Source organism: Sipha flava, unplaced genomic scaffold, assembly GCF_003268045.1.
Source record: "Sipha flava isolate LNK unplaced genomic scaffold, YSA_version1 273_pilon_pilon, whole genome shotgun sequence".
NCBI classification, from domain to species: Eukaryota; Metazoa; Arthropoda; class Insecta; order Hemiptera; family Aphididae; genus Sipha; species Sipha flava.
Genome location: NW_020272938.1, coordinates 370,605 through 394,053, shown reverse-complemented (window position 1 = coordinate 394,053; position 23,449 = coordinate 370,605). Strand labels below are relative to the sequence as shown.

The 23,449-nt window shown below is 26.0% G+C and overlaps 1 protein-coding gene across 5 annotated transcripts; it reads right to left on the bottom strand.

The window, feature by feature from the left end:
- Nucleotides 1-3,142: 3,142 nt before the first annotated feature.
- Nucleotides 3,143-17,079, bottom strand: LOC112685343 (ABC transporter A family member 1-like). Of its 5 annotated transcripts, none has more exons than XM_025557192.1 (20): nucleotides 16,589-16,818; nucleotides 15,531-15,607; nucleotides 15,311-15,472; nucleotides 15,051-15,220; nucleotides 14,430-14,734; nucleotides 14,011-14,351; nucleotides 13,089-13,599; nucleotides 12,766-13,022; nucleotides 11,662-11,901; nucleotides 11,459-11,598; nucleotides 10,561-10,884; nucleotides 10,240-10,475; nucleotides 7,770-8,010; nucleotides 6,988-7,138; nucleotides 5,841-6,527; nucleotides 5,544-5,765; nucleotides 5,323-5,483; nucleotides 4,812-5,111; nucleotides 4,238-4,458; nucleotides 3,143-3,320 (listed from the first exon to the last, which is right to left on the bottom strand). In XM_025557192.1, exons 1-20 carry the CDS (start codon nucleotides 16,650-16,652, stop codon nucleotides 3,205-3,207), a joined length of 4,926 nt encoding a protein of 1,641 aa, XP_025412977.1. In that variant the 5' UTR covers nucleotides 16,653-16,818; the 3' UTR covers nucleotides 3,143-3,204. The 5 variants fall into 5 exon arrangements, with proteins under 5 accessions (XP_025412977.1, XP_025412980.1, XP_025412979.1 ...); XM_025557195.1 differs by lacking the exon at nucleotides 16,589-16,818 and adding an exon at nucleotides 17,061-17,079 and having other exon boundaries at nucleotides 3,205-3,320; nucleotides 15,531-15,639; XM_025557194.1 differs by having other exon boundaries at nucleotides 3,205-3,320; nucleotides 15,531-15,639; nucleotides 16,589-16,607.
- Nucleotides 17,080-23,449: the final 6,370 nt, after the last annotated feature.

Sequence of the window (23,449 nt, the reverse complement as noted above, 5' to 3'; positions counted from 1 at the left end):
GTTGAATCTCATGCAATGTTAAGCTTTTAAAAACAATAATATATACAAAATTAAAATCAAATCTAAATTTTTACATGATATCTATTATAAATTTTTATACGATAAAAGTTCTAACAAATGTTAAAAAAAATTAATTTTAATCCAAAACATATATTATATAAATTGTCAAAAACTATAAGAAAATTTTTTTTTGTACCAATTTGCATACTACAAAAAAATTGTTGCCACACATTATCGTATGCCCAAAAAAGTTCGTAGGCCCTAGACACAGTGCCTTTAGTGTCTATGCGCTAATACGGCCCTGGTCTTTGGAGGAATGCGTTATTCTAGACAAAACAAGTACAGGGATACCATCCCTCCGTATCCCCCCCACTTCGAGCACTGTATATATATATATATATGTTACGGGCAATAGGGATAATTGGGTAATGTACACATTGCTCGTGTAATTTTAACCTTGAATATAAATAATTATAAAGTATAAATTGTCTTGAAAAACACTAAAACTCGATTGCTTGATCGTAAATAGTAATTATTGTTTACGTATTGTTGTCTGATTGTATTGGTACAGTTATTACTTTTATTAATGTGATATAGGAAAACAATAGGTATAACATAGAATAATATAAATAGTAATTAGGAAATATAATACTGATACTTTTTACTTTGTTCTGTATTATAATAAAATTATAAGAAATTATTGATAAAATATTTTACAGTATATTATTGTAAGTTATAAATTTATAACAATTATTTATTTCTATTTGAGGTTCAAATTGTTTGGGCAGGACCAAATTGCTCGAGCTATAATTATTTTATATTGCCCGTAATATTTACAATATTAAGTATGTATATTTACCCTTTTCTATGTTAACATTTTTATGTTAGGAAAATAAATGTACATAATAAAATACTTTTGTGTAATAAATTTTCTAGGTATCAGAATTTAAGAAAATGAAATGGGTGAGCATAATTAATGAATTACTCTGTGTATAAACTCATAAGAAATGTACATATTATGTTTCAAGGGCATAAAAGATAGTTTAAAAGTTACATTTACTAATTAACTTATTACAAATACATAGATTTTGAGTTTATATTATAAACACACACATATAGTTTATACATACAATATATATATATAAATATTACATTTATATGATTAAAATATGTATATTAGTATTTTTAATATTGATCCAAGCTTAAGGAACTTATGGCTATTGATTAAACAAAGGTGACGATTGATTTTTGTAGTAGGTTAACATTTTAAAATGAGGGATTTTAGGGCATGGCTTCGTTGTCAATAACTCGGATATTTATCCATACGGGAGTTACTAGGCATGTCTTGGCGCTTGAAAAAAACTCCGCCAGAATATCGGTTAAGATAAAAAGGTAATAAAAGATCTAATGCATACTCCGACTTTTTTTTTTTTGAGTTACACCTATGAATCCTTTCATAGACATCTAAGAAATTTATTTTATAAAAGTCAACCGAATGTTCATATTTTTTGTAAAGTTCTTATCGAATTTGAAACCCACAGTTATGTAAAATTAAATGGCATATCTCAAGTAAGTAAGCTATAAAATTCGGAAAAAAATTACAGTATTTCAGGATGCTATAAATAGGTATACTATTGGAGTAAAACTATAATGAAGAATATTTACAAATTGTATCACATCATTATAGTTTACATAACTATATGTTTTTGAATTATTAGGTATAACGATTATTTACTATGATTTAAATATTTAAGATTTTTAATATGACATACACACACATATATTTAAGTATTTATCAAAATAATATAAAAATATTACCATTTTGATGACGCTGGTTAAAAAGTGAAAGATGCTCATCTTTTTTAATAATTTTGAAAACGTTAATTTTGAAATTTTATCAAAACTTTTTTTAATAAACTGATTTATAGCAGTGAATATTTTAAATCAAAATCAAATTTCTTGTTTGGAAAAACTTAAGTTTTGTTGCCTAGAAATTTAACATATGGTTATGTTGTATACTATTGAAGAATGTTTTTAAAATATTTATCCAGTAAATTTAAAATTGTATATTATATAAAAATTATAAGTATTACTTAATATTTACCAAAAGTAACATTTTTAATGCAAAAAATCTGCTATATATCTGGGGTGAATTCTATTATTTTTATTATATATTCAAATTAAACTTATGATAGAAGATTAAAAATTTTAGTACATTTTCAAAAAGTATTTTGATATATATATATATTTAAGAATATTTTCCGAATTTAAATTTTTATTTTATTTTTTGTTTTAGTTAAACTAATACTTAGAACATCGTTTAGATAGTTATTAATTTCAATAATAATTTTTAGTTTTATTATTTATTTATAATTATTCATTTTATAAGCTTATTGAGCTAAAATTATTATTGGCTCTCAATTTAATTAAATATCATTCAATATTATACTCATTGATACAATTTTTGCAGATTTTTGTTCTTTAATGATTCTCACGCTCATTCACCGGTTATTTTAATTATCTTTATAACTATCCAAATATCGTAATTGTAATTACAATGAATAATTATAACATTTTTCATTTTTGAAAAGTATAATTATTAAAAATACCGTAAAAATGAATTTTAAAATTTAGTCTATTTTTTAATATCGAAATATGAAGGGAATGAATAGAGAAATATAGAGAAATAAAAATACCATAATCAAAAATTTCTATCGAGCCAATTCTTAATAAATAAAAATTAAAAAAATTGTGTCATTGGAAATTTAACAAATACCTAGTTGTTTTAATGTTTAACACAAATTTAATTTAATACTTTTTATATAAACACAATAACACGTTTTATTGTAATCGATTAGTTTACAGAATATTATAAATATATTATAATAACAATTATATTAACTACAAAATTAAAATAATAGTGATTATAATAAAATATTTATTGATGCATTATATAACAATTCAATGAATAACTACGGCAATTATTTATAAATGTGTACTATTAATAATTTTGTATTTTTTTTATCATGCAACTTAAATCAGTTTTCTATAAATAATAATCAGTCATTATAGCTGTAGATATTATAATATTAATTTATAAATTATTAGTAGTATTTTTCATATATAACAATTAATATCACCCTAAAATAAATTGAATTTAAGTATTAAATAAATATTTAAGTTTTAATAAAATTTAGTATGAATTCACACTGCTTTGTTTTCAAATACATCTGTATCTTCATAGTGTGCGAATTTTAAGTATACTTGTTCCAATGTTGTTTGACCAAAACTATATTCTTGAATATCATACATATTTTTTGCTAAAAGGTAAATATTTTATTACTTGTTGCTGAAAATAAATGCTTAATATGTAACAACTTAATCTTATTAGTTTCAGTGGCACACATCATATTAATACGTCGTACATATAGGCATAATACTATATATACACACATTTATTCTAAATAATAGACAGTAGCCATATACATGGAAAAATTAACTATCTAAAACAATATTAACAATAATTAAATAATAATCAATATTTTTAAAACTAATAAAGCAAAATGAACGTAATTTTTTGAGATTCGACTTTGTGATTATATCGGATCGGTAATTTCCAAAAACAATTGTTGGTATCAACAGGGTGGATGATAATTTTTTTCATGTCTCAAGTACTAAGTACTTGTTCATTGAGTAGTATGATACGTGAGATAATAGTAAGCAAATGTAACAACTTACGATCTATCATATATAGCCATATATATATAATATAGTGTGCTGCAAGGAATATTTGTTTGAAAACAATAATATTAGAGCTGGCAAGAGATTTTAAATCTTAGGGATTAGTAACATTTTTAATTAAAAAGACTATATATTTTTCAGATTTTCATTAATAGGAGAATAATCAATTGAAACAATAAATAGTAATAATTTGTATGTGACACTTGGAAAATATTAATTCCATGTGGGTCTTGATAATTATTGTATGGATATATTTAAACAGAACTTGACTTGAGGGGGAACGCAAAGGGACGGAGTACCGCAACTAATTTTCAGAAATTTTAGCGTCCCCCTACTATTATTAATTATAACGGTTAACAAGTTTTGGGGACGCTCTTTTTTTTAAAAGTAAATAGAGTCCCTCTTTTTAATTTTTCCAAGTTGAGCACTGTATTTAAATATCATTTATGTGGCAAGATCGTGGAAAATAATGATTAACAATTTTAAAATTAAGTACCGTTTTCAAGATTCAAAAAACATTGTGCTAATGATATAACTGTTGATTGAGGTACTCCAAAAACCAATCGATCAGCAAACTCTTCTTCTTGAATTGCATTTGGAAATGATGTTATGACAAAATTTTTAACATCATCCATATCTCCGTGAGGCTTTAATTTTATTTCCAGTGTGTAACCAGCACCATAAAGATTTTTTAAGTATTGGGTAGAACCCAAACATCTAAAAAAAAAAAATATATTATACACTTTTTTTATTTTTTATTTAATATTTATAAATGTAAAAATATAGTAAAACACTGGGAACATGCGTATTTATCCTTCGTTAGGTTAGCTACATTATTTATACACATTCAAAAGATAGTACATCTTGCATAAAAAAAACAATCCCTAAGAAGTTTTATAAACATTTTAAATGAAAGTTTCAAAAGGAAAATAATGTCATTATTTATCAATAATCATTTATTACGGTGTCATATTAAGACTTAGAATATTTTTACAATTTTGAACCCAAATTTACTGATCAGATATTTGCTAATCGTTTAAAGTTATAAAATACCAAAATAAATATTTCACCTGAGTTGGCCCTTAACCATTATTCCTACTCTAGAACACAACGCATCTGCTTCTTCCATCGAATGAGTAGTTAATATTGCTCCTTTAGTTCCTTGAAAACTGCTTATTATAGCATCCCACAGATATCTCTTGGACCTAGGATCCATACCAGTACTAGGTTCGTCGAGTAGTACTAGCTTAGGGTTTCCAATCATTGCTAAAGCAAAACTTAATTTGCGTCTTGTTCCTCCTGAACAACAACTAACTTGTTTATCTGCGTGTTCAGTTATTTGAAGACCTTCGATGTATTTATCAATGATACTTAAAAATATAAAATAAAATAAATTACTGTGTAATTTGAAAGAATTAATAAAGACGTACAATATGATGTTTATGCTAAACATATTTTAAAATAGTTAAGCTTAAACAAATATTTTACTCAATAATTATTGCAAATTTATAGTTCAACAATTTTGATAATTGCTTATGGTTATATTTTAAAACGTTTATAAATATTTTTATTTTTATTTACTTTTGAATTTGATTTTTAGTAATTCCTCGAATAGTAGCATAAATATTTAAATGTTCTCTAATGGTCAATGAACTCCATAAGGCATCATGTTGAGGACAGTATCCAATCATTTTATATGCAATATCTTGTGACTCTCGTATATTATGACCTTTGATAAATATCTTAAAAATAAACATATTTATAAATAGCAATAAATTATCTTGTACAAATACTTTTCTAACTTTGCCAATAGTTTCTTTTTCTTCCATAGTGATAATACGCATAGTTGTAGTTTTTCCAGCACCATTATGTCCAAGCAATCCTAGGACTTCGCCAGAATTCACAGCTAATGATAGATTTCGGATTGCAAGTTTTCTCTCGTTATTTTTATTAGTGTATTTTTTTTTCATAAGACAACTTATACTGGAGTTTACGTTTAGGTTTGTGAACTCTTTTTTTAAATTCTGTAAGTATATAACTTTAAAAATAACCAAATTCTAAAGATAATTTAAATGAAAATTTTCTCTCGTGGACCAAACCTGAATAACTACTACTGGCCAGTCTACCTGGTCGTTGATAATGCTATTTACTTTTGCCCGTTCAGATTTTACATCATCATCGCCTTCATCTTGAGTGTCGACAGTAACTATTGAAGTTCTTTTATTTTTCGTTTCAGAATCTAATATTTTTAGAATAACCCATAGTACAGGAATCTGGCCCAAGCAGCCCATTAATAGTGCAACTGTTTCTTTATTAACATATTTAATGAAAGGCGCATGTTCGTCGTTTTCACGATACACAGTATTAATGAAGTAAATAATGGCAAATGGTATATAGACGAAATTAGTAGAAGAAAACAGTACGTGTAAAGCAAATCCTAAGTCATTAGCAATACCTAGCATATCTAACGAAGCTACGATTATAAATGGTACACCACCAATGAGTGACGTTACATTCGGTAGAATCGATTGTACTGAATCAGATCTTTCGAACAAATATGATATACAGGCGGTAGCTAAAATCGCAGCAGGGCAATACGCTACGAGTAATATTATCATGGTTGATATTGCATAAGGAGTGTCTAAACCTTCAACGTGGAATGAAGCGATAAGAAATATGAGTAAAAAGAATATGAGAAGTAACATAGAAATTAAAATAATAAAATAAGAGCAAAAATATTGCATAAAAGTTACACCATTGATACGAAGCTGATTTTTGGCTTTAATCTATAAAAAAATAATAAAATACAATTTTAAAACATCTCGTGACGAATAAATATACAGTAATTTAATTATCAGTACTGTACGGAATCATAGATTTTATTATTATTAATTATGTTAAATATGTATTATATATATGCATATTTAAATTGTAGATATATATTTGCAGTGTAAGTATAATATATTTGGACGTTTATGGATATTAATTACTGTCAAATTAATTATAAGTAATAAAATATTGGAAATAAATATATATTTTAAAAGGAATTTTATCACTTAAAAGCAATATTTAAAAAAAAAAATGAAAGAGAAGTTATTATAACATATTCAAGTGTTTAAGTTTGAAAGTATTTAATTAATTTTAGAAAAAATAGTTGTATTTTTTCCAAATATTCATTAGACATTAATCACTAACTTTAATTTAAATCAAAACACAAGATTACTATCGAAGTTGTAATTATATTACCTCTCTATCATAGACTAGATCAGCAGATAAGCTAACTGGAACTAAAACGAAAACTATTCCTAAAAAGAATGCCGATGAACATCTACTAAAGCTGTATTCGTTTTGTTTGTACTCCATCTTAAATGGTTCTGTTTTTATATCGATTTGACTTCTATAAAAAAAAAAAATTAATATTAAAAAAAACCTTGATATATTGTTCCTAATTAGTAAAAAACTACATTGTAAAAGTCATATCTAATATAAATAAATTTGATTAAATTATATATTTAAAATAGTTTAAACCACAAAGAACATAATAAGTAATTATTTGTTTTGAAGAACTTTTATTTTATATATTTTACTAAATATATTTAATATATAATTTCTTTAAATTATATATTAGTAATATAATTTATTTAATTGATGGTGCTTGTAATCTAAAATTAAAAAAAAGCAATAATAATATAAACTAAATTTGAAAATCTATATTCTATTTTTGTTAAATAATATATGTTATTTGTATTGGTTCATGTATATTAGATCTAAATAATGAATTATATTATATTAATTTTAGTTCTTAAAAATGTATTCTTCATTGTACTATGTTTTTAACACTGCCGAAGTTCTATTTTTTCTAACCGTCAATAACTTATAATTAAACATTCGGAATTCAAAATACAATTGAACATTTTTTATGAATGTTAAAATATGGTGATTATATATATATAGGTATATAGTAAATAATAAACATATAGAAAATGTGGTTTTAAATGTTGGTATATGTTGTAATTCAAAAAGTTTACCCGAATAAATTGCTGGTGATTGAGTTCAATATTATCGGCAATGAATGTATGAAAGAATCATTGTAATATATTGTTAGTGATAATGGTGAGCAACACTCGTTAAATTGTTGTAGTGCTCCTAGATGAGAAGGCAAATCTAACAATCCAGGAAATGAGCCAGTATATAAATCTGAATCCAATGTTGAATAATTTGACAATTCTTCGGATGGTATGATTAATCGACTGTTTTCTTTATAAACATCTAAAAAAATTTAAAAAAAAACTTTATTCCAATTAGCTTAAATTTTATCTTGATTTAAATTATGATAAAAACTATTATAGTTTTATTTTTGTAAAAGTTAAAATTAAATTATCCATGTAAGGAAAAATTATGTACTCAAAAAATGGTAATGATAAAAGAAAAAGGATTATATAATTTTTTCGTATTTTAAATAAATAAATCCTTCGTTAGAGTTTTGTAAATTTGTTAATATAGCATTATTAAATATAATAAATCTCACGATACTCGTATCTCCCATTCCTTCTCCTACAGTGACATAAAAAATTTCATGAAAATGGATAAACTAAACCAATGGTGAAAAAAAATGGAATAAAATGACTATCAAGCTCAACAAAATTATAAGATCAAAATTACCCCGGTCCTTCCCCGTTATCACTAAAAAAAAAAAATGAGTTAGCTATAATCAGTCTCAGAATTGATAAACATATTCTCATTGAATATAGTGTATATGTCACGGCTAGTGTCCGAAGATTGGCGAATATTAAGATTAGCCGGCTAATCTTAAGTTTGGACAATGCTTTTGGCTAATGTAAAAATGTTGAACATCAGCCAACAAAAACAAATGGATAATCTTAACACTAGTCAATAAAACCAACATTATCCAACCGTTATCGGCTAATGACTAAATAACATTAGCCATAGGTTAATAAAAAATTTAAAACTATTTACAATAATAATACAATATTTTGAAATTGTAATTAAGTAAAGTATTTTCAATAATACAAATATTGTACACAGTTGTGTGCATTTTTATAATATTTTAAAATTGATATTGATTGCAAAATTGATGTGCGTGTAACCGCATACAATATTGTGCTCTCGATAGAGATAGTTCGTAATAATCTACCGTAATTACCGACTTAAGTTTGTAAGTAGTTAAGATACCAATAATCTTGTAAATCTTGTTTTCAAGCCTGGGAGTTAATAAGTTAAAAGTTAAGTTAAATTAACTTATTAATTTAAATTATTTCATTACTAATAAATTAACTTAACTTATTTCCTTACAAATTAACTAGAAATTAACGTAATATTTTTTCGTTTATCCCAATTAAGTTAATTTTGATTTTCAAGAAAAGAAAAATATTTTTGTAAAATATCGCATTCGGCAATAAGTTCATGGAATTTAAAAAAATATGAAAATAAAAATGTCGAAGAATTTTTAGATGAGACCATAATATATATATCGATAATAACTATTGATAGGGGTCCCACCGTTCTCGGGAAAAGTATTCAAACATCTACAAACTATTGAATAAAAATAGTCATGCCATCTATGAATTGCATTACCATTGTCATGAAAAGTGGCCGTAAATCTATATGATAAAAATAGGTACATATTATCATTGAATAAATAATTCTAAATAATAATTCTACTCTATTATTATTAAAATTATTTCATAATCTATAATATTATTAAATAAGATTGGTATTATTAAATATTATTGAATAAGAGAAGAAATTAAAGAATTTTTGTATCACTAAAACCGTTTGACTGTTTGTAAGGATAATACTATTTAGACATTAGCCGTATACACCTGGATAATGTTAAATATTGGGGGATAATGTCCGAAATTTAGATATTAGCCAAACGCAATGGCTAAACTTGTGACTAGCTGGCTAAACTTGAGTTTAGCCATACTCCTAACACTAGCCGTAACATATACAACATGGAAATAATAAAACTACAAATATCTGATCACCCAACTGAAGCATTCATTTCTGAATCAACCAATATCTGCATGCTCTACTTATTTTTATTGATAACATACATCTTCAACTTTAAGCACCCATTAATCTTCTAACTAAAACACTATTCGTCTACCATTATAAGCCTCAAAGTATTTATACAAAAGTTATATTTATTTATGTATTCATATGTATTTATATGCTAATGTTTTTTATTTATATATTGAATTTATTCTATTTGTACATAAGTTTTGCGCTATAACTTCCAATGGTAATAGAATTCATGAATTGTTAGATAATAAAAATAAATAAATATATTAAATTAAATTATGATTGTTTAATAAAAAAAAAATTATCATAATATAAACAACCTAAGAATAAATTTTTATTTACTAAATAACCTATGAATTACCTAACCTGAAAAATATCTTAAAAATTTGTTCTTCACATTATCGACATCATATTTTTATTTGTATTAACCTAAGAAATGTTAAAGGAACGTACTATAATTTAAAACCAAGCTTCGTATTGGTTGGATTTCGTGACTTAATTTGTTCAAGATTATTCCAGTTGCCAAGAATACAATGGGTAACAATATCATAACATATAATTTATGTATATCTCTTAATACTCGTTTTGTTCGCATTTTCAAAAGTGCCACTATTGTACTCCAGTTAGTTGGATCGTATACTATACTCGATCTCACGGTAACATTATGTATTGAATTAATCGATCCACGGCTATTGAAAGAAATTTTATTTTATTTTACTTCTGTATAATATAGATATAAAAAGTATAATATTTTAATATTTTAGGCCCAATCACCTATTCAAGTCTGTAGTCGGTGGCCCTTTTAACAGTTCGATTGCCAATTTCCCGGCGTTTTCATGTTGACCTTGTTCAAGATATAAAAATACTTCTTCCAGTGTGGTCATTGATACACCATAGTTTTCAATGCCCATGGAACTAGTTTTAGATTTAATTTCTGTTTCAATCTGTCCAAATAGCGGTGGAAATTTACTCACACTATCATGTGGTAACACAAAAGATAATTCATAACCATGGCGTCTAGCACGTTCTGCGTTTGGCACGTGTTCTTTAATCATTTTTACTATTGAATTTTCATTTGCTTGATTATTGAGAATTAATCTATAATTACATTGAAATGCATAATAATTTTAATATTATTATGAGAATCTACAAAAATACAAATTTCAAATATTTATACAATTTAATCATTTTTAAAATTTAATTTTTTTTCTAGCTTACATAATATCCACATTATTTTATTTTTATTTTTTATTTCTTATTATTATTTTTTTTTTATATAATAAAATATTTATTTACAATTGAAAATATATTTATAATTTGGATATTTTTGTTAACATTGGATATAAAATATATACTAATTTATTTATCGTAGAATTATATACATCTTGTGAAAAAATATAAGAAAAAAATATAATTATTTACTCTTAATGTTATCTTAATATTTTATATTATGTCCGAGGTATTGGAATATCTCAAATATTTACCCTATATTAAAATGAAAGTGACATCAGTGAATACCTTCCTATTACTTTTACTCTACTACGTCATATGAAAGTATTTTATTTTACTAGTTTTGATTTTTTTTTTTAGAAATGTAAATTATATATTTTTAAGATATATTTAAAAAACATTAGCTATCCTAAATTATTATCATTATTTTAATTCGACTTACGTTAAATGGTATCCAATACCAAATTTATTTTTAAGGAATATAGAAGAACCACAACATTTTACACAGCCTTTTGATATTACTGCTATACGATCCGCTAAGATGTCAGCTTCATCCATAAAATGTGTTGTTAATAATATCACCTACATAAATATGTTAAAAGAATATATAATAAAATATTTACATTTTTTATATACAAAACACACCTTTCCTTTTTTTCTCTTTTGAAGAAGTGACCACAAATGTCTTCTTGCTGGTGGGTCAACACCTGCAGTAGGTTCATCCAATATTATAATTTTTGGATTTCCAATAACTGCGATACCAACTGATAACTTCCGTTTCTGTCCTCCGCTTAATGTTTTTACTATATCATCTGCTTTATCAACTAGGTAAAGTTCTACAAGCATTTTTTGTACTTCATCATCAATTTTTTCAGAAGTAAGTCCCTTGAAAAATATTATAGTAATATGTTACATAAAATGGATCCCGTATCATTATCGAATCAGAAGTTCATTAAAATGTGAGGGCGATTTTTAATAATAAAATAGATTTAACATTGTTCTCTAGTGGCTTTCGCATCACAGAGAATGGAAAACAATATGTATATTATTTTATAATAATTTTATTCATAGGCTTGTGCAAGGGGTATGCAAAGTATCAGATAAATACCAAAGATAAAAAAATAATATTATCATATTAATACAACTGATAGATATTCAAACTGTTTTATAATTATAATACTGAATTAAATTTGTATATTACACTATAATTGTTTTTATTGTATTATATTCAGAGTTAATAAGTGATTGTAATTTTTTTTCTTAGTAATTTATTTAACAAATTAATTTATTCTAAATGTTTAAAAATAAAACCATGAACACTTATACAAGTTGCAAACATGATTGATCATTTTCCAAATAAATTTTGGTGAAATGTCAAATAAGAAGTGTGATTTTTCAAGACAGATGAAATGGCTCAATACTTTTAAATAATGTTTTTAGTATGAAATATTTCGTAAAAACGTGAAACATTGAATTTTTTCTAATACAAATATTAATGATGATTATTTATCAATTATAAATTATATAATATAAAATTTCTAGTTCTAGGTATAATCATTAATTTCCTAATATTATACAATGTAAAGAGTATGTTATGACAATTATACATAAATTAAAACTTATTTAAAAAAAATAAAAATGTATTATAATACTAAAATATTTCACAATTTTAAATTTCATGAAATTTTCAAACACTGATTTTAAATATAGAACAAAAAATGTCAATAAATTTAAATATCGTTTACTTACTCTGAGGGTAGCAAAGAATTTTAAATGTTCCTTGGGAGTAAGTCGTTCAAATAATATATCATATTGTGGACAAACTCCAATCATTCTTCTAATTTTAGTCACATCAGATGGGTTTCTAACATCATATCCAAATACTTTTATTGTCCCTGATGTTGGTTCAGTAAGTCCAGTCAATATATTAAACAATGTTGTTTTCCCAGCGCCATTATGTCCTAATATAGCAGTTATTTCCCCTTGGTATATTATCATATTTATTCCTGAAAATCACTTTAGTAGTTATTCATAGTAGTTAATTTAATATTTAGATAGATAATTTAATTCACCATTTATAACATTTTTTGTAGATCCTTTGAAAGATTTGCAAAGATTTGTCACTTTAATCGCTTGAAACTCTTTCATAGAATCCGCTACAGGTTCTAAGTCTGGGTTTGAGATTGAATATCGATTTAAATCATCGAATTCTATTACTTCTGGTACTTTAGAATGCCAAAACGATGATTTCAAAAAAAACCAAGGTGATTGTTTGCGTTCATATTCACTAGGCAAGACCATGTCGAAATAATAAGCAAGAATTGCGTAGATGAATGCATCAAATACCATAAACAATAAACTTTCTCCAAATGAAATTCCTGGGCCATTCCAAATATTACCAAAGTGAAGGCCTTCGCCTGATAAGTCCATTGTCATAGCTTTGTCAATAGCCAATGCAAAACCGGATGGACTGATCAATGATATCAGCCAAAATAGTCGTTTGCTTGAAGGGTCAATCAAAGTATGTAGAAAATACATAAGGCTTATTAAATTAAGCACAAAATTTCCAAGTATTCCTGCTGTCTAAAATATATATTATATTATGTTTTAAACATACTTAAGAATAAACATTATCAGAAGCAGTGGCATAGGTAAGATGTTTAATTTCAAAAAGTTTTCCAGTATTTTTTATAAAATAATATTTTGATTTTGATGATATTTTTAAACATAATACGTCTACTTAAATAATATATTATAAATTAATATTATCTCATATAATTTGAGTAAACATAAAATATAGGTATTTAATTTGTTTTATATTTTAATGAGTAGGTACTAAACATTTTGATACTAAATTTTAACTCAAATAAGCTACACGTTAGTGATTACATCCTCTTATTTTTATAATATATTTTTTATGTGTATTATACTCAAATTTGTCGATCACCGTAACTACACCTCTGATCATAAACAAAATAAAAATAATACACTTACTCTAGATTTGTCAAAAAATGGAGAAATCATAAAGCTGAAGAAAATAACTGTTATTGAGTAAAAATACACTAATAAAAATATTAGTATCCAGTTAGTGTTGTTGAAAATTCCCAATAAATATAGTATTGCGGTACTAGCAATTGATAGCAATGTCACATAAACTGCGTAGATGTTAAACCATGAACACCAAAATACCAATTCTTTAAGACCCATTATTTTCATAACTTCTTTTATTTTTTGTTCTTTTTCACCAACTAACTGTACTAAAAGGTATGTAATAAACTGTGATAATGCGATTACTACATAAAGTGGTATAACCATATGAAATACCATTAACCAATCTGCAAATAATATTTTTAATGATATTGTCATTTATACTTTAAAATTACATAAGTAACATTTGAAAACGTCAAATTTACTTGCTGTGTAAGCTGGTTTTGGAAAAAGTACGAAACGGTAATTTGGTAATATCATAGATGAATGTGAGGTCAAAGAAATCTTTGTAATATCTACTAGAGTCTGCAGAGCCATAAACCCTGAGTATATATAATGAATTGCTGGACATGATATTTCTTCTTTGTGTTGGTCGTTATTATGGTGATGACGATGAAGAAATTTTTTTGTTAATTTATTTGCAAATATTTTTCGACATTGATGATTGGACCCATAAAGTTTAGATGGTGATGGCGAAGAATCATAAAATGGATTTGTTCGAATTTTATAACTAAAGCAAAATATAGAAGTATTAAATTTTAAATAATCTATAGCATACCACTTAAATATATTATTAAATTTTAAAAGGCAAATTTGGTACTAAAAAAATGTATTGTCTAGAAATATATATTAATCTATTATTTTAAACAACAAAAAATTATACTTTGCAAAAAATAAATCAAGTTTTATCTTAATATTATAATATTAAGAATGTAAAACAATGATTTATATTAAATGTAAGTAAATTAAGTTCAACAATATGAGTTTTAAACATAAATCGAATCATGCGCATGAATCATGGTTTATTATAAAAAACTATATAGAACCTTAAAGAATGATTTTGAATTGGATCATCTTCAAATAATAAGGCTACGTAAACCATTGCTGGATCATTTCTTTGTATTTCAAAAATATCTTCTTTGTTTTGATAAACATCAAAGTTAATTTTCTCCCCACTTCGTTTCATCCAAATTTCATTCATTTTTTCTAAAAAAATCTATGGTGATTTCATGTATTATAACACAGATATGATTCAATACATTTCCAATTATTGTAAATTAATTATAATTTCTGTTAAATAATTTACCTGAACGTGTTTTGATGATGGTGCGACAGTTATATTTCCGTATAAATAATTGTACATATCAGGAGATTCTTGGGGAACTGTTACCGATGGAAAATTAGGATTGGGAATCAACAATTTGATTGCAACTAAAAGCCCTAATGTGTACACTGGTATAGCGATTTCCTGAAAAATTTATGAATTTCAAAGATCTAATTGCATTCTTTAACTAAAGAATACTCACGGATAAAGTTTTTTTAATTTCTCTTCTTTTAATGAGCACATTTCTAATGGTTAATGCTTTTATTTGGTGCCAAAATTCTAAATAAACCGCGAACTTCATTTTAATAACACTGTTAAAATGACATGGACAACTAAAGTCAGCTCAAAGTATAAATATAAATATTTTAACAAAAATTATATTGATTTTATAATAAAAGCCTTCAAGGTTCTACTAAGTAATGAATATCTAATAAACTTAACATAGGGATATTGATAATTTTTCTCTTTCGTTATATTTTAGACTGAAACCTATAATTTACCTACAACTTGCTTCCCTATTGGATATAAAATATGAACTTACCTACAAATATATGTATGTATAAGATATATCTTTGTTGGATTCGTTTTAAGTATACTTATATCATTTGCACATATTATAATAAGTACATTACATTATTTATTATTCGAAAAACTTTCAAAAATTGTAATTTTATAAAATAATACATATTACAAAGATATACATATATCCTTTTTATATTATTATTTATTAATAGTGAATATTTCATTGTATTAAAAAAAATATCACTAATTTAACTTCCAAAAAATAATATAATGAAAATGTATTAATTGTTTTAATTTAGGATTGCTTTTCTATATTTAATATCAAACATTTATAAATATCAAATAGCATGATTTTAAAAATATAATAATATATTAATATTTATGATTATTGTAAATATACATAGTGTTATATAATCATCAGATATAATTTTAGTATCTAAAGGATTACAATATGTACAATAAATATTAAAGTAATTGCGATAGTTTAAACAAAAACACTTACTTATGGTTCCGATCTTTTTAATAATTCTAAATGATTAAGCTAATGAGAAACAGTTAAAATCAGTTTATTTGGAAAAGTGGTTTGGTTTTTAAATTGTTTTTATTGATTTTTCGATGAGTGGATATAGGATACGCAATAATTAAAATAATTTAATTTGTTTAATTTTAAAATTTAAATTGAAAATCAATTAAAATTTATATTTATACTAGTGCTTCTAAATTTAATTAGTGATGTACTTATTTCCACTCCAATATCCAAAATTTCCCGATTATTGTTCGAATAGTAAATATTATATTCCATAACATTTTTACATATAATTAAATTAGTTTAATTTTTTGTAATTATTTATAAATATTTATAATGCCACATCACCGAACAGTAGAATTAAGAAGTTGGGTTTCATTGAAAGATTCTTCTTCGGTTTTTATTTATCACTGTCTAAAGCAATTAAAATATCCATGGATTTCTTTCCTATTTTTTTTTTTTTTTTTTATTAAAACAAACAACTTTTATCTACTGCAGTTAAGTATAGCTTTATAGTTCTTAATGTTCCTATATGTTATTAGGTATATTGTAATATATAGTACTATATATAATAGTACTTATATATTACCAAAAAAAAAAAAACTATTTAACTATCTAAAAATCTAAAAAATCTTAAAATCTATGAATACATATAAATGGCTAGGACAGAAAAAAATAACGTACAAACTATGAGTATGAAATACACTTATAAGAAGACAAACATGTTTTATTTTATAGATTATAAAGTATTATATTTTTATATTAACAGTTTATTGTTTTTAATCATGTATTTTGTCTAAACTGTAAGAATTAGTTCCTACTTAAATTAATATTTATGTGGGAAGTTAAAACATGTTATTATCTGAACAAGACTACTTTGAGTAATGTACTTAGAGATAAGATATAATTAAACACGCATAGTTATTCACGTGTGAAACATAAGTACGATATTAAGTTTATTTTAGTTGTAGTAAAAAGATTTTTGTGTATTTTAAAAAGAACATTTTAAAAAAGTATTGAAAATAGGAAAATAATTAAATACGTTTACGAAAAGCAAGTACTATAACAGATAATGGTTTTTATTTTTTAAGTAAACTCGTTAATTTAATCTTTATAATAATTTATGGGCACATAAAAAATATATGATAGTACAGCATATATGTTTTATTTCGATGTAAATATACTTATTATAGTCAAAAAGAATTGTCAGAATAATTTTAGTAAGTTGAAAAATCGTTGCCGTATGTATGTATCAGGGATGGCAAATCCATGGTACGCAAAAAGATTTTACTATTATATATTACATATTATATAATATTGTGGGACCTATAATATAATATAATATAAATAATTAACAAAGCAATATTATTATAATTATTATTATTATTATATACCTAAACTAACCTTTTTATACTAATGCATTAATTATACAATCAAATTATAATATAACAAAACATAATATTTTTAATATTTTTTTCATGGCACGCTTTATAAAAAAAAAAACTAATTTTGAGCACGCAGTGCACAAAGTTTTGCCATCCCTGGTATAACCGCCTAACCTGGTATATATGCTCCTTTTATAAATTATTTACAGTTAATCAAATACTAGTTATACCTTAAGTATTTGGTTGAGCAAATTTAAATTGGAGCGATGTACCGGCTCATAGGCTATTTAAAAATACTTATTCAGCTAATATAAAATTGTACCTAATCCTATTAAATTCTATGTCGACAGAGAATGCTAATTTCCTATAAAATGGAAAAATTAAATTTTTACTAATATATTATTCGTATTATTTGTATTATTTTCAGGTATTGAATTCGCATAGCAATATTTAGAAAAAGCATTGGGAATCATCAGGGATATGGAATGGTTTTCTCAAGTAAAAATTTGGCTTTGAGCTTTCAAGAAGACTGATGACAAACCTTAAATGAGTTATGACTGAGTTTGGAAACATTTGCCCTAAAAAGGATTTCGATGAAGCCATCGAAAAATTTTATAAAACAGAACTGAGTAATCTTGTGCAAATTTAAAATTGTGATTATGAACTTGTTACCATCATAAATTTTTACCATTTTTAGCTTGTTTATTAAATTTAAATTAACTATCCGATTCTTGAATTAGTTTTTAACTAGGCAATTGCATATTTATCTGGTCTATTTGTCTATGTTATTTATTTATTGTATTTTTTCTTTTCTTTGCTTTACTCTTAACGTTTATCTATCCTAAAATTGTGACATCTGCAGTAAAAGTAGTAATCATTGTTGTTTTAGTTTATTTTTTCTTTGGATGTTTTGTTTTATCAAAAAGTCTTATAAATCCTTTTTTTTTTATTAAACTTTTAATCTTTTTTAATACAATCTGTTGCAAATGGAACAATAAGGGCAATTAAGGTACATATTTTTTGTCATGAGTAACAAATTAAAGAAGCCTCTTTAAAGGTGAAAGCACTTAGGTTTTTTTTAACATTCGTTTAGGTTAACTATTTAAATAAAAATAATAATAATAGAAATAAAAAACAAGTGGTAAGAATAATTATTACAATTGTGGTATTTACAATTTAGTGTTTCTTTTTATTAACCTACGATCCCGACACCACCGCTTTTTTAATCTTTTTTTGGGTTTCCAGGTATATTTTTTGAGGCCAGATCTTTGATTAATGAATTTATGTGGTTTTTTTTAAATTTAAGTTGAATCGTTTATAGAAGGTTTTAGCAATATCTTAGACGGGGAGAATGGCAAAATCATTATGTAGGGAATGGTTTGATACGTAATAGGTGGCTTTGGTAATAGATCGGAGAGTTTTTGATTGGAAACGCTGTATTTTGTTGATGTTAGAGAACTTTGTAGAACCCCAAAGTTGGATTCCATACGCCCATATTGGTTTGAAAAAAAGTTTACAGATTAGTAGCTTGGTTGGTAGTTTTACGTGATTAAAAGTTTGAAAAGGACGGAGAAGACTAAAACGATCGTTTAGAGTTTGGATTTTGTTGCGTAGATGCGGAACCCAAGTAATTCGTTAATCGATAGTGATGCCCAGATAGCAGATGGAAAGCGTGGTTGGTAGAGTTTGTTCGTTAAGGATAATAGATGGACATTTTCCCTTTCTAAGGGTAAACGTGCAATACATAGATTTTGATTCATTTATTTTCACTCCCTATTCCTTATACCATTGTTCAAGGAGAGAAAAGTGGTCTTGAATGTACTAAGAAGCAGTGGTTGGGTTATGACCAGGGCTCATAACTTCTAGTATTTGCATATTCTTTTGAGAGGTCCTAGAGGTACCCTATGTGAGCTATAAATTTGTTTCAGATAATCAAGAAGCTACATACAAAATTTTATGTTGTATATTTTTGCATATTTCGAAGTATAAGTGCTATATTGCTTTTTTTCGCTTTTTTTCTTATTTTTGGATTTTTGCATAATTTTTTAAAAAAATTTTTACTAGCCTAAAACATTTTTTCTTAAAAATAACAAGTAATTATATTTATATTAATTGTTCATATTAGTAATTAATTTGTGTTAATTAATTTTTCTTCTTATATAACTTATAGTATATCAGAAGAAACTATATATACGATTATAACAACCTTTTTTAGAGCTATAAGTTATGAGTCCTGGTTATGATTATTGGCTATTATAGCTTTATTGTCAGAAAAGTCACCTACGAAATTATTAGGCAGCGTAGATTGGTCTCATATAAATATATTAAATAGAAGTGGCGCGATAAACGGCACTTTGAGGAACTCCTACATTAATTGGTATTGGTGAGGAAATGAACGAGCCATAACGTATTGAAAAAAATCGATCTTCTAAATAAGATTTAAGTATGAGATAGTAACTAGGAGGCAAAAAGTGTTTTATTTTGAACAAAAGACCTACGTGCCAGATGCGATCAAACGCCTGGGAGACGTCCAAGAAGGCACCAGTGCAGTACTGTTTTACTTCCAAAGAGAAGGAAATTTTGTCTACTAATCGATGAACTTGGTGGATTGTAGAGTGTTTACTACGAAAGCCAAATTGATAGTCCGGGAGAATTTTTAATCTTTCGACAATGTTTAAAAGCTTTTTATTAGCATTTTTTCAAATACTTTTAATATTATTGGAAGTAGGCTAATAGGCCTGTATGATGATGGACAGTCGGGTAGTTTTTTTGGCTTGGGTATTAGAATTATGGTCGAGTATTTCCATATTATAGGAAAGTACGATAACCTCAATATCGAGTTAAATATGTAGGTCAAAATAATGATAGCTTTTTTAGGGAGCTGCTTAAGTATTTCTACTATAATTAGGTCGTGGCCAAGACATTTTTTTTGTAGAAATTTAGATATTGTATATTGGACTTCAGCTGGAGTTAATTGTTTAGGAAGGAGAAACATTTGTAATGATGAGACTAGAAATTCCTCGACTGCTTTTATTTTTTTAGAAAGAATGTTGTGACGTGGTTTGAATGTTTCAGCGAGGTGGATTTCAAATATATTAGCTGTATCTTCGTCAGAATGTGCCCAAATTCCGTTGGTACCGCATAAGGTAGCTGGGAGGTTACGTATGCGTAGGAGTCGTTTCGTAGCTTTCCAAAGAGATCCATCTTTTGTTGTAAGTGATTCTAAGTGTTTAGTGTAGAAATAATTTCTGAAGTTTACTTGGATACGTTTAAGTTTTTGGACGAGTTTATTATAGTAACTTTTGTCGGCTTATTTTGTTATTATTTTGTTCGTCGAGAACGATGTGAGAGACGATCTGACAAATTGCAGCACCTGCGTGAGTAGCGCCATCAGGGTGATTGTTATGATATAAACGAAAGCCTGGTAAGTTGAGAATTTAGTTGTTCGTGAAATGAGTCTCGGATATTAAAGCAATGTCAATTCTTTTTTCCCGAAGAGTTATTAAGAGTTCGTCTCTATTCGTCTATGTTTAAACCGTTTGCGATCCAGGAGAGGATCAGGAGGGAGATGTTAGTATATGCGTGACTAGTTTTTTTTTGCATTAAGAAGATTAGAAATGACTGATGTGAGAAGAGAAATGAACAGGCTAATTAAACATTTGAAATCTTCTAGAAATGTATTAAGTAAATGTTCTGAAGAGGGTGTGTGTTGAGTGTTAGAAGAATTTGGCGGTGGTACGTTACCTGTAGAGGCTGCTACTTCTGCATAGGTGCATTTTGGTTGCGTCTTTGGCACTAAAATTGTTGGCTGTGAGGTTAACTAATTGCAGAGTGGAGTTAGTTGGTTGGTGGATTGTGTTGATTGTTGTTGCGTATTTTTAAGTCTTGAGCTGGGTGGTAAGCAACGGCGTTGCTGTAGTTCTTTATAAATGACACAACTTTTGTAGTTGGCAGAGTGGTTGCCTTGGCAAAGAGTACATTCTGCCGGTATATCGGATGGTTTGGAATATTTTGTTGTTGATTGAGATTCACCACATTTTACACAACGAGGTAAATGTGAACAATAGCCTTTCGTGTGGCGATAAGATTGTCTATTTAAACATTGCGGGATTTCTCGGCGTTTGTGCGGTTCTTCTACTTTTATTTTTGTATTTAACAGAGAAGTTATATTAAATATTTCCTTACTTATATTTTCAGGAGCAAGATCAACAAAAAAAATGGGTAGTGGTATTTTTGTTTGGTAATGTTTTATGTTTGTTACTTATCTTATAGTGAAACCTATTTATTCTAGTGCATTAGACATTTCCGAGGAGTCTGTAACGGCGTGAATATTTTTAATTACTACTCTAAATGATTTGTTAGACTGGGATTGATATGTATGGTATTCAGTTTTGTTATCTTATAAGAAGTGTATTAGTGTTCTATAATTATCAGGAGTATTTGCTTGTATTTTTATATGTGTGGTAGTGGATTTACAGATGAAGCCATCAGGTCTAATTGCGTTGGAAATTTAATTTCTGAGGTCAGAGTAGTTTATTAATTCTTTCACAAATATTGACGGAGATAGTTCTTTTTTATTATTTTGAGTGATTGTGGATTCTATTTCATTATGATTAGTGGCATCATGTTCTGTATTATCTATTTCATTTTCTGATAGTATTGAAAAACGATTTGGTGAGAAAAATAGTTTTGGTTTCTTATCTTGTTGGCTGGATAGAGTGGTCGATGTGGTGGGAAGGCTGCGTTTTGATTGTTTGTGTTTTTGTGATTGCCATTTGGTGTCTTGTGAAGTAGTTTCATTATTTATTACACGATTGTTAGATATCTTAATCGATGGTACAGTTAAGATTTGAAACATAACTTAGAGAACAACGAAATGCGCGTGTGCACTTAATGAGTGTTCGGCGTGAGTCTCATAAATCCTGACTACAATATTGCATTCTATATCCGATGAATATAATTTGTAGATTAATCAAATTTAGCGGCATAAACATCGTTTATCACACAATCTATAGAGACAATTTATGAATTGCAGTATTAAATACTAATTACTATGAATACAATTTTTAAATATAATTTCAATAAAATTAGGTTATTATAATAAAATAGTAATAATAATATATTAATTTTCTCATGTTAAAAAATTGTACACAGATACAATAAAAACCAAGAGGTATCTGACCTATAAACTATCTCTTTTCCTTACATTATGTATTAGTAATTATTATAAGCCTTGTGATATCCATATGCGTCCAGAAGAAAATTTAAAGATATGTCATGGAAGACCACTACTCTTTCACTCACCCCTTCAATTTTTTTTAAGATCATTAAACACAAAAACAAATGTTATGAAAATATCCTGGTTTGTAAATGTTTGCAAACTTAATTTATATTATTAGTTTTATTTTGAAAAAAAAACCGTTTTATACCAATCGCTATTCGCTACACACAAATTGGCTCAAAAATCCACTAGAAGAAATAAAAAAATATATCTTGAATATTGATGTATAATTTTTAGCTTTCAAATATTAAAGTAAATATTTAATAAAATATGCTTTTTTCAATTTTATAGCATTAATTTTTCTACTTTTCACATTTTTATAAAAAACACATCAAATAATTTAAAATTTGTTTAAATAATTTCATATATTTTTTATATAAATTATACATAATTTATATAATTATCTA

What these genes read in the sequence shown, in the direction of transcription:
- LOC112685343 (XM_025557192.1), bottom strand. Translation starts at nt 16,652, where the DNA reads ATGGAATATAATATTTACTATTCGAACAATAATCGGGAAATTTTGGAT. An exon ending in AAAACCAGCTTACACAGCAA is followed by an intron (nt 14,352 to 14,429) that starts GTAAATTTGACG and finishes TATTATTTGCAG; the next exon opens with ATTGGTTAATGGTATTTCAT. An exon ending in ATCTAGTCTATGATAGAGAG is followed by an intron (nt 6,528 to 6,987) that starts GTAATATAATTA and finishes ATTTTTTTATAG; the next exon opens with ATTAAAGCCAAAAATCAGCT.